The following is a 13515-nucleotide window of genomic DNA, read 5'->3' as shown; positions in this document are numbered from 1 at the left end:
TCCAACCCTTCCCAAAAACGCCTTTTAATCTCCTCATCACAACCTACTTGCGGTGCGTACGCGCTAACGACGTTTAAAGTACACTCACCCACCATCAATTTAATAATCATTAGTCTACCATTCACACGCCTGACCTCTACCACCGACTCCCTAAGATGGCTATCTACTAGGATACCCACTCCATTCTTACCCCTCACGACTCCAGAATACCACAACTTATACCCATCCGCGTTTCTCGCCCTCGATCCGACCCACCTAGTCACCTGGATACACGCTATATTAATCTTCCTCTTCTGAAGGATCTTCGCCAACTCTATAGACTTACTCGTTAGCGAACCTATGTTCCATGACCCGATTCTCAACCTATAGGCTCCCTTGCCCCCTCTACCTCCCCTGCCTCCCGACCCACCCCCTGACCCCCGGGCCCACTATTTGCCCCACACTCTGCCCCACCTGAGGACATGCATTTAATCTATCATCCCAGACTGCCGCCACTACACCTACGACAGATCTACAAAAGACTCGCTAGTGCACAACGGACAACAAATCAAACTAGAAAGAAACAAGTGACTACTTGTACACCTATTGGATGATTTAACTATTGTGATCTAAAGTAACATCAATTTAGCTAACACCAAAAGGAAAACAGTAGAACGGGAGGTACCAATTCCCGAGAACCAAACCTGTGTTGATTTGCAGCCCTCGATATACTTGCAAGCTCACGCACCGCTTCCCACTGCCCTTTGCTGACGCTCGTCCAGGTTGCTCTCCTTTGCTAGTGCTCGTGCGCCCAACTTGTCTCCAACAACTTTGAGAATTTTCCTGAAAACACAGAAAATACCACGACCCAAAGACCAAAAAGGGCTATCACCGCTACCACTGGTGTAGCACCGAAAGTAACTAGCAGCAGCGCAAAGCACTCTAAAGTCAATGCTAGTTTTTCGTTTCAAAATCCTCGAACCAATTGTTTCTTAGAAACAATGTCGGAAGAAATTTTCTTTAGGTGCTCTCGAGCTCCTCTCTTTCGACCTTTCAGATCTATTTGCTTATAGATGAACTGGAATCAACCGAATCGAAGCTAATAAAACAACTAACGAGTAAGCTCAACCGGATCAGCAACAGAAATCAGAAGAACAACCCCAAATCTCAGCTATACGAGAGAGTGACGACAACAACAAAAAAGATTCAACAATTATATTTATAAAAATTATCTTAGGTGATCAGTTCAAATATTAATTATTTCGTATTTATATTAATAAGTTTAAAATAAAATATTATAGTAATAAGCTTCTTTATAGTGTTAACAGCTTTAAAGATATTTCAGTCATTTTAATAGAAAAAGTTGCTTACCAACACTTATTTACCAAATATTTCAACAGCTTTTTTTCAGTTTCAACATTTTTATCCAAACACATAACTGCTTATTTATAAAATCAGCTCCAGCACTTAAAAAGTGTTTTTAAGCACTTGTGCTTAAAAGCTACTTTTTTTTTTAAGTTAATCCATACGAGCTCTTAGTTTTATAATGTAGTAGATGTGTGACGATGTTAGTGTAATCTAACTTTCATGCGAATCCCAACATACTGTAACAAAAGCTCGATCATTCATACCGGTGTTTCTATCTACTAATGCCAATTCCTCGAAACTCATTCGTCTTCACATTAAATTGTTTCTTTTAATCTGTGGAAACTCACTCTTCATATTTAACTGAATTCTTCTTCCACTTCTCACTCTGATCATAATTCGCTGAATTATTAACAAAAAGATTGCTGGCGGCCGCCTAAAAGGAGTTCGAGCTTTTCACGTGTAGCCTACTTTTGGACGTTTCTGAGGCTTAAGCAAATGTACTCGATTTTGGGGTTATCATTAAAGTCATATACACATTGCACAAAAATTTGCAAATTACCCCCTTTGAAACACATTTTAGACATACACGTCTTAGGTTTCGAAAATTGGCGTCTGGGGTTGTCGAAGTGTAATCTCCAAATAATCGGGTCTTATGTTCTTTTTTGGTAATGCAAACTTAGGATGGATTATTTTGAAGTTACAAATTTCGGTGTGGGTCCATCATAGTGTAAGCTTTAGAAAACTCGAGTCTGAAGTTATTCCGTCCAAGTGCAAACTTTAGACAATCAAGTCTGAAATTCTTCCGTCGTAGTGTAAACTTCGGAGACATTAGTCTGAGGCAGACAAACTTCAAACAAATTATAGTCTGAAGTGATGCAACAGATACGAACAAAAAAACAGACACACTAAAATCAATGTAACTCCAATTAACCACACAACTCCGCAACTAGAAGATTTAGAAGAAGCTGAAGTAGAGTCCTTTTATTTTTTGGAATCTTCTGCTACTGCTAGTCACTAATATAACTCACTCATCAATACTTGCACTAAAGACAAAGCATTTGTGTTTTTCTCGTGATGAGAGATCACTCTGTTTTGACTTTGTGGGTACAGTGAAAGCGAAGGAAGCGGCCACGTCTTGGGGAGACTCAGATAGACCATGCTGCAACAGATACGAACAGAATATGAAACTTTAAAGTGTAGCCTTTCACGGCATTAATTTCTTTTTCCCAATTCCATGCCACAGGGTCTTTTCTAGCATACGAATTTTTACACATGCAGGCAAAAGTTTTAGTGCGGCACTAATACTTATAGACCTATTCATGCCCACCACTAATCTGTAACTGACGGCATTCAGGCTCTGCAGATTTTTAATCTATTCCTAATAATTTTAGGTAGGGCGCATCCGACTGTCACAACTCACAAGGAAAATCAAATATGATCACAGAAACAGGGTCACCTTTCGCAAGTAAACCAGTGCTAGTACCTGAAAAGACTCCCGGCGTGATTCTTTTCTTTTTCTTTTTCTTTTTTTGTGTGGATTTCTACTACGAGGGGAAACAATGCTCAGACAAAATCATTCCCATATGCCAATTATTTTTTAATAGAGAAAGTAACACTTCAATAGCATCAAATTATATTCCATTGCAAATGGATATACTTTGCATATTCCCATGTGCCTGTTACGTGCCCCATTATATATCTAAGTAAAGAAGTTCTGAAGAACAACAGGGTCATCATACCACAATGATAACTGAGAACAATCTCTAAAGCAAACAGGAAACACAAGATAACACCACTTGCTTAAGCATATACGCCTTTATTTTCCATATTACTAACACCCGTTTAGCCAGGAAATCCACAACCATCAATCCATACACAGGCACAAGCACCGAAGTGGTTACAGAAAGAGGGCTAACATAGGAAGATGTTCATGTACATGACCACTTTTAGGACTGGAACGGAGATTTGAGAAACCCAAAAGGCACTTCATTTCTTTCCTCTAAGTTTCGCACCAAGAGCTCTCTCCAGTTTAGAGATTATCTGTTGATTTGGAATCGCCTTTCCAGACTCATACTCCTGGATGATTTGAGGCTTCTCATTTATCAACTGCAAAACAACAAGAAGTATCAGACCCATTTTCATACAGATTGTGGAATCACACACCTGGTACAGTCAATCTTTTCATTTTTTCCCTTTCCTACTTCCTTTTTCAGTTTTTGGGGGTCGGTTGGGGAGGGTGAGACAGAATGGTGTTCATACCTGGGCAAGTTGAGCCTGGGTCAGCTTCTTATCTTGTCGAGCTTGCATGATGGCTTTCTTCAGTTCAGTTGGTACCTTTTGATCTGATAACAAGGCCAAAAATGAAAAATTACATGCGGATATTATCATAGGAAAGAATAAGTTTGTGCTGGTACAAAATACCACTATTAATGAAAAGCATACATAAAAGAGTGGAAGTAGAGACAGGAGTCAAAACAGCTCAAACAACAAAACCAGGTCATAAAGTAGCAGGAGATTCCTCAGAGCGAAAGAAAGAGAACATTTAAAGAGAAAAGAGAGATCACATATGAAACAAAGTACCCCCAGCAACGAGACACTTCAAAAGAACAACTGGAAGCAAGCATTATTAAATGATAAAAAGTGTTGCTTTAACTTACGAGCCAAATTCTCAGTATCTTCATCAAGTTTCCTGGTGTTCAAGGTCGTACTACTGGAGGCAGCTTTGTTTGTGCCAGCAGCAGCTGCAACAGAAGATAGATGTTGTAAGTACAGATTAGCACTCAATAAAATATACACAAGTTAACCAAAAGAAAAATAGGCAACATAGAAATTGAAAAAAAAAAGGAAAGGAAGATTTAATCCACAAACCAACTGATGGAAAGGGGGAAAAAAGGTACTACAAAAAGAGAATACTCTATTGAGTTCATCCTATTTCCATCCAAGGACCTCATATTTGTAGAAATTTACACACTAACAATAAAGCGTTTGAGAGTATTTGTGAATGTAAATCAAGAATGACCAAATGTTAGATAGGTGCCATCAGTCATCTCATCCCCATCAAATAAACTAAAGACTCCCAGTTTCACTGAAGATTAGAAAAAAGTTCAGGTTTCATGATACAATGCTAATGATGATTGATAGTTCCAAAATGGAAGTCGTCTCAAAGGACCTAAAATCTACCCAAATCCATGCGACTTATCAAAACAAAACACATGGGAATTGGGATGAGAAAAATTCAATACAGACAATATCACTTAGTTGAGATTAAGGCGTAGTATTGCAACATTTACATCCGATCTCGTTTTTGCCAAGAATTGTTTTAGTTTAATACAGATTTGTGTGCCAGTGCAAGTATGAATATGAATTGTAGAGAACCTCCAGCTTCGAAGAATCCCTAAAGACAAATATTATCCAGTATCTGAATGGGATGGGCTCAAATAGAGCACATTAGTACAAAGGGTTCATATAGCTGACCACAAAAATTTGGAATTCTATCTTCCTCCAGTTTTTGTAGGGGAACGGACAGGAAAGGAAGACAATGTTTAGTATTTTACTTCCAATCAACTTTCCTAGTTATGAATATTGGGAAGAATATGGAAATTTTTCACTGGCAATGGAAGGATGATAATAGACTTCCATTCACACAAACTTAAGCAGAAAACAATTCACTGTCGTTCTACTAACTGATTTCAATGAAAATGAACAACTTTAGGCATCAGATGAACGTGAACCCCACAGCACAGCAGATATTACACCAGGCCTTAAGGTCATAATTACCCACAAAATTTCAATTAAACAAAAACAGATGCTTGGAGTAGCATATATAGGCACGTAGAAGAATCAATCAAAGATATACATACAGGTGATAATCTAATACTTAAAAAATGAAAACCCTAGCTGACAGAATTTGCACATATACGTATATTTAGATAGCAAAATTGGAGCCGTAGAGAGAGAAATAAAAATTGAAAACGCGCGCGCACAAAACACACACACACACACACACAGAGGGAGAGAGGACAGAATAGCATAAATAAGAATCGAGATAAAAAAAAAGTTATCGAAAAAAATTAAAACTGAAAAATCAACAGATATTATGAGCAACAGAAGAAAAGGTTATTATAAAATTAATAAGGCTAAGATCGAAAAATAAAGTAATATTATATATGACGTTGTAGGAATGATAAAAAGAAGCTGGGAATAAGAGGATACGAACATTTTCGGATGGTTTCGATCTCAGCACCGGAGCGACGGGCGGCGTTGACGGCTTTCTCATCCTTGCGTGCAGCGGCGGTAGGCGCCTTCTTGCGGATCACCACCGGCTCCCAGTCTTGTGCTATTCCTCCACTCATCCTTTTTTTCTTCTTCTTCTCGGGATAAAATCTCTCTCTTGACCCTTGCTTTTCTTTCGCTTTGTTACTACGCTCTTTAGAAAATATTCCGTCTCTGTGCTTGGCCCTTTATATAGAGGGATACTTTAGGGCATGTTTGGTTGCTGGTCTATCCGAATTGGTTTCTCTCTATTCATTTTTTATTTTTTATTTTTGTAATTTTATACACCTTCTTCTCTACTTTTCGTTTTTCGAATACACCTTATCTATTTGTTTTTTCCAACATACTTTCTCTTCAAAATAGAAGATTCTGTGGAGTTCCTATAACCTATTTTTACACACTCCGTTAACAGAGAGAAGGAAAATTAAATTTATGACATTGTAGTTCAAATTGAGACTTGTTGACTACTTTAGGTTATTCAATTAGGGACTATCCACTAGTATAAATTAAAAGTTTGATTCCTCAACTATTGTAATCATTCACAGCGCTTCCAGAGTTCAAAAATTCTTTTGGTTTTTAGCTTAAAACCAGAACTAGAGTTGTCTCCCTTTTAGATTCCGAAATTAATATCTTGTCATACAAGTTTCTTGAGAAGACACATTATATGTCAAAATATTGCTAAAACTAAATTGTTTGTAACTTTGCTACTGAAACCATTAAAGAGCAACACGCAAATACGCGTCCTGGATAATAGTGGTGTCCGAGCCAGCTTGCTCTCCACTAACACTTACGCATTTAGATCATTGTTGTCATCGCCAATTGGACGAGATAGAGAAACAACTAGGGTGTCATTCCATCAACTATTATGTCTCCTTAGACCAAGTGGTTCACCTAGATCATTGACCAAGTGTTGTTCATCGTTCATCGAAGAAAGATTTTACATCTGAACACAAAACTTTATCCTCCCAACTACATGCAACTAAACAAGCAAACTACACGTTAACACATGACCTAGAACAAGAGATCTCAAATGCATACAGCAACTTGAGACATTAAAATCTTTCCACCTTGCATCCCCTGTCTTCTGGATAGCAACTCCTGTCATTTATGAACATCATCATCCTTCTGACTCTCTTTTTCTTCATTTGCAACAACTGGACACTCTTTGGAAGGTTCCTGGATAACATTCAACCATAATTGAGTTTGAAAGTAATTATAAGGGATATAATTTGTTAGAAGTCCAAAAGAGAAAAGAAAACTAGAGGTTGGGTCAAGATTGAAGTACTAGCAGGATGCAAAAACAAGTAACTCCCAGCAGAAAATTATTTTCTTATTTGGCAAAGATTGAAGAGTAGTACACCGATCAATCCCCATGTACATAGTACACAAGTCCTGATGTATGAACTATGCAAAATCTACCACGTAAAAAACTTATGATGACATTTTTGTTTTCGTTCTTTTCAAATTCAATATAGCTTATGAAATTTATGAAAGCTCCTTTGGCACAGTGGGTCAGATGGGGTGATGTGACTTATAAAGTATGCTTAGATACATTTGATTGTTTAACAAGTTTAGGATGAATTCATTGTTGGAGGACTAGTGGGTGCAACCCACGTAAAAATAAGAAGAATATGCGAATAAGACACCAAAAACAGCAGTTAGCAAATTCTGCCAATTCATTCTCCATTAGACCTATCCAAGTCTGAGAACTAACCCTCTTCCTCACAAGCATACTCACAGGTCACCTTCCTCCAATCTTACCCTCTCCATTTGCAAACCTGGTTAGTCTTTTTTTTTTTAATAGATAAAGGTAAACCTGGTCATTCTTTAACCAAGCATGCCTGGTTAACAAGTCAAAGATTTCTACAACAGTCCCCTCTCCAGGGATCATTAACTTTTTTCCTTTTTACTTATATCAAGGTTACACCGTTACACCTATCAAACTCGACACTTCCATTGAACCGTAAAGCATTTTATTCTAGTAATTCACAATCAGATCTAAACTTAATGTTTGTGATTGACTTTTTTCATGTGATGAGAAATCATTTATACGTAAATCTCAAACTTAGAAACCACTTCAAAAATTACCTATCAAAAAAAGAGAGCTTCTTAAGAAATACAAGCAGCTATATTCATGTTCAAATGTTTAAGATATACTTGGTTCCTAGAAGAAACACTCACATAGGCAATCCCTCCATCCCAAGTCAAAAACAACTAAATTTCAGTGTGGTTTAGGACATTCATTTCTTGATTTATTTATTTGTTTATTTTTGAAAGAAAAAAAAGTACTACCAAACTTATCTATACTTTTTGACTGGGGTAAGATATTAATTTCGCTTGTATAAAATAAGTAATAGTGGAGGAAATATTAAAGAGTTGAAATTTTGGTTTGACAACCAAAATATCACATCAAGTTTGAATTCAATCAGTTAAATGATTTGAGCTCTTCATTGATAAGGTAAAGTAAGCTAAAAGATTTGAATGCTTGAAACATATGAAAGTTTCTTAAAAATAATATTATTAATGAAATAGTGTCAAGCATTTCGACATTCCAAAATAAAACATATAAATTGAACCAGATAAAAGTACTATAAATATTATCCTTATATAATTAAACATATTTTGAAAATAATTGCAAAAATGGTAGCTGTGCTACCTTTTAATATAATAGTGACTTATATCATGGCCAGAGGGAGTAGGCCACAAATTAATCATCTTAGAAACATCAAAATAAACATTGTACAGCAACCTAGTAAGAGATATCCATAGAACATTCAATTAAGAAGTAAAAGCAAAGCCTTACCACCCAATTGGATGCAACCTCTTCATTCACTTTCAGTGTTTCGAGACTTAAACAGCTGAGATCTTCCAAGAGTCCATCAGCACCGTCTTTGCTCACAGTATTCCCCTAAAAACAAAATACAAGCCAATCAACTGGGGTGAAATTACAGCTCCGTAATAATCATAGCATAGAAGTAATATAGAGATACCCACCGGGGAAAAAAAATCAAGAGAAGAGATACAAGTCCAGAAACTTCACCAGACAATCCCTGAAACCCTCCCAGTTCCATTTTAGTGTTTTTATAATCCAATTTTAGATATCTTCACGACATCCATTAGCACTGGCATCAAGTTTATTATGCTAAAGATAAAGTAGAGTTACTAACATGCGTGCAAAATGTAGCCACTCTTACTAGCTGGAGATCTCCATGGGAACTAAATGCAAAATAAACACTCACCAGGCAATTAAAGACCCCCTCTGCGCTCTCTTTGGTTGTTTCAGGAATACCTTTGCCGAGATCTCCCAAGCTTCTATCAGCAGTGGCTGCACTTGGAGAATTGTGCTAAAGACAAAATACAAGTCAGCTAACACTTAGCATAATCTTATTCAACTGTCAACTTTACAAATAGCACACTTAAAGCCGTCAAACGAACCTCTAATTCAGTGGAGCCACCACATTTTCCTTGTTGGCTTTCATTAATCAAAGACACTTTCGACAGAGACGCTTCAATACTGCTGACACTTACAGAATTTGTGGTTTTGCAATGACCACTCAAACATTCTTCACCACCATCGTCTACATTCCCCTGCAACATGTCAAACTGATAATATATTGGCTTTGCATAACAGGTAATGACTTAACATCCATCTTTTTTCACTCTGTTTGACATGAGCATTATAGGATAGCTCAAAGCTTCTATAAATGGAACATAAAGGGAGTAGTACCTTCTCAAAAAGAAGAAAAAAATGTAAAGGGAGTAGTAAAATTAAAATCCACCCCCCCTCCGTCCCCCCCCCCCCCCAACTAAAACATTTTAAACAATCTCAGCATCTTGATATTATGTAACTGCTTATCTACCTATTCGGGATGGGTTTAAGATCAAATTTGACTCAATCCCAAATTAGTTGACTTTGAGTTCACTATACCTATGTCCAATTTCTTCTATTTTTAGGTGGATAATGGGCTCGTCCCTTTACCCTTCTCTACTTAAATACCAGGCTTTTGTATGCAGCAGGGTTCTAACCCATGGCGTGTGCCCAACATAGCCTAACATGCACATCAGGCGCTGTGATCTTACCATTAGACCAAAGCCATCTATGTCGAATTGAAACCAATACGAACAGTAAAAAGTTACCTGAGCCTTATCACCTGCAGAAAGTACAATGGAGGGGAGGCGATTAAAGTCCCAACCAAGGATATCGCAAACGACCTGACAATAAGCCCGATGAGCCCGTCTCTTTTTTGTCTTAGCAATGGTTATGGCATGCTGAACAAGAGCCCCACAGTTCTTAAACCTCTTCCACCCTTTCTCACGCACCCCACAACACACGAGACAACAAAACTCTCCATTCTCACGATTTCTCTCATAATACTCTCTCAAACCATTATCTCCCTTGAACAATTTCATGAAAAAATCGTAGTCTTTAAAACCCTCTTCTTCCTCATCCTCACTGTCGAAATCATCCTCGTCGTCAGTTATATACTCGGGGAAATCATCTTCATCGTCGTCTAGGGTGAGTGTAGGCTTCAAATATTCGGAAACAGCGAGCAATGCCGGAAGCTGAGCCTTGTTCGCGGCCTCGTCTTCGGCGGTGGGCAAAGGGGTTTGTAACTTTGATTTTGAACTGTCATTTGGCCAGCAGGAAGGCCAACCTGACGATTCAGCAGTGGGTTTACAGGGCCACTCAACAACACCGGAGTTTGGCAATGGGTCGGAATTTTCGAGGTCATTTTGGGTTTTCTTTGCCATCTTAATTGTTTGATTTCTCTGTAGGAGTGGACGGCTGAAGGCTGAAACAGTGGTACCTAGTGTTGGTCTTGAGGAGTCCTAGGCGCTATATAGAGGGGAGGTAGGCAACTTTTGAATTAAAAAAGAAAATAGACATTGGTTACCATTATTATAAAACGTAATTCCACTATAAAATTTGGTAGCTGTTATGAAATTTAGTAAAACATGAACAAGAAATAAAAGCAATTTAGTAAAACATGAACAAGAAATAGAGATAGAAAAAAGGAAGAGATTTTATTTTTTAATTATGTGTATTTTCCTATCTATTACAAGGCCTTTATATAGGCATAAAAAGTGAAGAAAATATGTCATAGAATATGTCATTGAACATACAAAATATGTCATTAAGCATTTGAGATGAAGATCATGGAAGAATAGTAGACATCCAACATAATGTGATATTTATCATAACACTCCCCCTTGTATGTCCAAGATAATATGCCTCGTTAAAACCTTATTAGGAAAAAACCCTATGGAAAAAAATTCTAGTGAAGAAAAAGAGTACACATGTTTGGAAATACGCCTTTTAGTTGCCTCGTTAAAAACCTTGCAAGGAAAAATCCAGTAGGACAAAATATTGTAAGGGAAAAAGAGTACAACACGTATTAACTCCCCCTGATGAGAGCATCAATTCACATCCTTGATCATTCACATCCCAATCTTGTATACTAGTTTCTTGAAGGTTGACGCCGGTAGAGATTTGGTGAACAAATCAGTCATATTATCACTTGAACGAATCTGTTGCACATTGATAGCACCATTCTTTTGAAGATCATATATGAAAAATAACTTTGGTGAAATGTGCTTTGTCCTAGCTCCTTTTTATGAATCCTCATTCAATTGGGCTATGCATGTTGTATTATCTTTATACAAAATCGTGAGTAGTTTGTAACACTTCAAACCACATTTGTCTCGAATAATATGTATTATATACCTCAACCATACACATTCTCGACTTTCTTCAAAAATAGAAATTATCTCAGCATGATTAGATAAAGTAGCCACGATTAATTGCTTAGTCGATCGCCAAGATATGGCATTGCCTCCATATGTAAACACATAGCATGTTGGAGATCAAGCCTTGTGTGTGTTAGATAAATACCCCACATCGGCATAACCAACAAGATTGGTATTGCAATCATTGCCATAAATAAGCCCACATCGGTAATCCTCCTTAGACAACGCAATATGTGCTTGATTTCATTCAATGTCACCTTGAGCGGAGCTATATCTTGCTAAGACATTAACTGAAAAAGTTATGTCACGCTTTGTAGTGTTAGCAAGATACATTAGTGCATCAATTGCACTAAGATATGGTACTTCAGGACCAATAAGTTCTTCATTATTTTCATGAGGTCGGAATGGATCTTTATTTATATGGAGTGATCTCACAACCATCAGGGTACAATGGATGTGCTTTATGTGATGACCCAAAAGGTCATCACTTGTATTGAAAGTGAATTCAATGTTCTGAGGCCTAAAAACCACCCTTTTACCTCACCTTGATTTGCGTGCGTGGTCCAGACCTATATTTGGAAAGTCTTCTATGTGAAAATATGAGAAATAGAAATTCTAGAGTTAAAATTTAATTATGGTTGACTTTGGTCAACATTTTGAGCAAACGGACCCGGATCCGTGTTTCGACGATCCCGGAAGGTCCGCAGTAAAATATGGAACTTGGGCGTATGCCCGGAAATGAATTCCGAGATCCCAAGCCTTAGAAATAAATTTTTGAAAGAAATTGTTTTACTGAATTATCTAAGAAATAAAAAAAAAATATTTGAAACCATTGTTATCGGGCCCGTATTTTGGTTCCGGAGTCCGTTACAAACTTGTTATAGTATTTGAAAGATAACTATGAAATTTGGTGAAAATGGAGTTTATTTGACGTGAGTTGGACTTTCGGTTGAAGAGTTATGAACTTTGAGCGTTCTTGATGAAAATATTGAGTTTTGAGGTTCAATTCATGATTTTACATGTTATTTTGATGATATGATCGCACGAGTAGGTCCATATGATGTTTTTGAGTTAGTATGCAAACTTGGTTTGGAGTTCCGATGGCTCGGGTGAGTTTCGGGTAGGTTCTAGGATGTCTTAGGCTTAAAAACATAGTTGTTGCAGGTTCAGAGAAGTGGAAGGCCTCTGAACAAACCAGTGTGGTCCGCACAAAAAGGAATGTTGCCGCGGTGAGGGCTTTGCAGCCGCACTAGATTTCGTGCGGTCCGCGGTGAGGAATACTTCACTGGTCGACTTCGGAAGCCTATATCTTTTGATCTACAAGGAATTTTGAGATGATTCAAACATGAAAGTTGTAGCCCTTTGTGTCTAGTTTCCATAAAGGTAAAGAAATCACAATTTAGACATCTGTAGAGAAAGTTATGGTCAAAATACTAAAGTATATCACTGCAGTCCACATGGGAGCTGTGCGGCCGCAGTTGATTTTGTGCAGTCCGCACAGGGCATCTGAAAGTAGTATCTTAAGATGGTATTTTCAGTTATTTTTCATTTTTCAAAACCCCAAAACATAAGAGGCGATTTTTCAAATAACCTTTCTTCTCCAAAACATTGGTAAGTGATTTCTAACTCGTTTTCTTCAATCATTAACATCTTTTCACACGATTTCAACTCAAAATCAATAATTTTCATGGGGGAAATTGAGTATTTTGGGTAAAACCTAGGTTTTTCAAAAATTGGGGATTTGGAACTCGATTTGAGGTCCGATTTCAAAATAAATTATATATTTGGGTTCATGAGGGAATGGGTAATCGGGTTTTGGTTCGAACCTCGGGTTTTGACCATGTGGGCCCGGGGGCGACTTTTGACTTTTTGGGTAAAACTTTAGAAAACTCATTTTTCATGCATTGGGGTTGATTCATTTAGCGTTTATTGATGTAATTAAGTAACTTGTGACTAGATACGAGCGAATTGGTGGTGGAATCAAGGGATAAAGCTATAATTGAAAGGTGAATTGTGTTTGTGGCATCGAGGTAAGTGTTTGGTCTAACCTTAGCTTGAGGGATTAGGAGTTGTGTCTTATTTGCTACATGTTAATTATGGAGTACGAAATATAGGCATGGTGACGAGTATCTATACGTTGGTGTCAAG

The 13515-nt window shown here is 37.5% G+C and overlaps 2 protein-coding genes across 3 annotated transcripts; both read right to left on the bottom strand.

Moving 5' to 3' along the window:
• Positions 1 to 3143: 3143 nt before the first annotated feature.
• Positions 3144 to 5917, bottom strand: LOC107792623 (multiprotein-bridging factor 1b). The gene is made up of 4 exons (XM_016614861.2): positions 5564 to 5917; positions 4005 to 4088; positions 3607 to 3689; positions 3144 to 3453 (listed from the first exon to the last, which is right to left on the bottom strand). Exons 1-4 carry the CDS (start codon positions 5697 to 5699, stop codon positions 3334 to 3336), a joined length of 423 nt encoding a protein of 140 aa, XP_016470347.1. The 5' UTR covers positions 5700 to 5917; the 3' UTR covers positions 3144 to 3333.
• A 533-nt stretch (positions 5918 to 6450) lies between these two features.
• On the bottom strand, positions 6451 to 10450 carry LOC107792622 (uncharacterized). Of its 2 annotated transcripts, none has more exons than XM_075223229.1 (5): positions 9757 to 10450; positions 9055 to 9222; positions 8859 to 8963; positions 8423 to 8527; positions 6451 to 6795 (listed from the first exon to the last, which is right to left on the bottom strand). In XM_075223229.1, the coding sequence occupies exons 1-5, from the start codon at positions 10369 to 10371 to the stop codon at positions 6721 to 6723; spliced, it is 1068 nt and encodes a 355-aa protein (XP_075079330.1). In that variant the 5' UTR covers positions 10372 to 10450; the 3' UTR covers positions 6451 to 6720. The 2 variants fall into 2 exon arrangements, with proteins under 2 accessions (XP_075079330.1, XP_016470345.1); XM_016614859.2 differs by having other exon boundaries at positions 9055 to 9207; positions 9757 to 10449.
• Positions 10451 to 13515: the final 3065 nt, after the last annotated feature.

This window comes from Nicotiana tabacum, chromosome 10 (genome assembly GCF_000715075.1).
Source record: "Nicotiana tabacum cultivar K326 chromosome 10, ASM71507v2, whole genome shotgun sequence".
Lineage (NCBI taxonomy): Eukaryota > Viridiplantae > Streptophyta > Magnoliopsida > Solanales > Solanaceae > Nicotiana > Nicotiana tabacum.
The sequence above is the reverse complement of the archived record's forward strand: the minus strand, read 5'-3'. Positions and strand labels throughout refer to the sequence as shown.

Coding starts and splice junctions, on each gene's coding strand:
- LOC107792622 (XM_075223229.1), bottom strand. CDS start 10,371: ATGGCAAAGAAAACCCAAAATGACCTCGAAAATTCCGACCCATTGCCA. Junction 9,223..9,756: donor CTGCAGGTGATAAGGCTCAG/GTAACTTTTTAC, acceptor ATATATTATCAG/TTTGACATGTTGCAGGGGAA. Junction 8,528..8,858: donor AGGGGGTCTTTAATTGCCTG/GTGAGTGTTTAT, acceptor TTTTGTTTTTAG/GGGAATACTGTGAGCAAAGA.
- LOC107792623 (XM_016614861.2), bottom strand. CDS start 5,699: ATGAGTGGAGGAATAGCACAAGACTGGGAGCCGGTGGTGATCCGCAAG. Junction 3,690..4,004: donor AGATACTGAGAATTTGGCTC/GTAAGTTAAAGC, acceptor CCTTGTTATCAG/ATCAAAAGGTACCAACTGAA. Junction 3,454..3,606: donor CCCAGGCTCAACTTGCCCAG/GTATGAACACCA, acceptor GTTGTTTTGCAG/TTGATAAATGAGAAGCCTCA.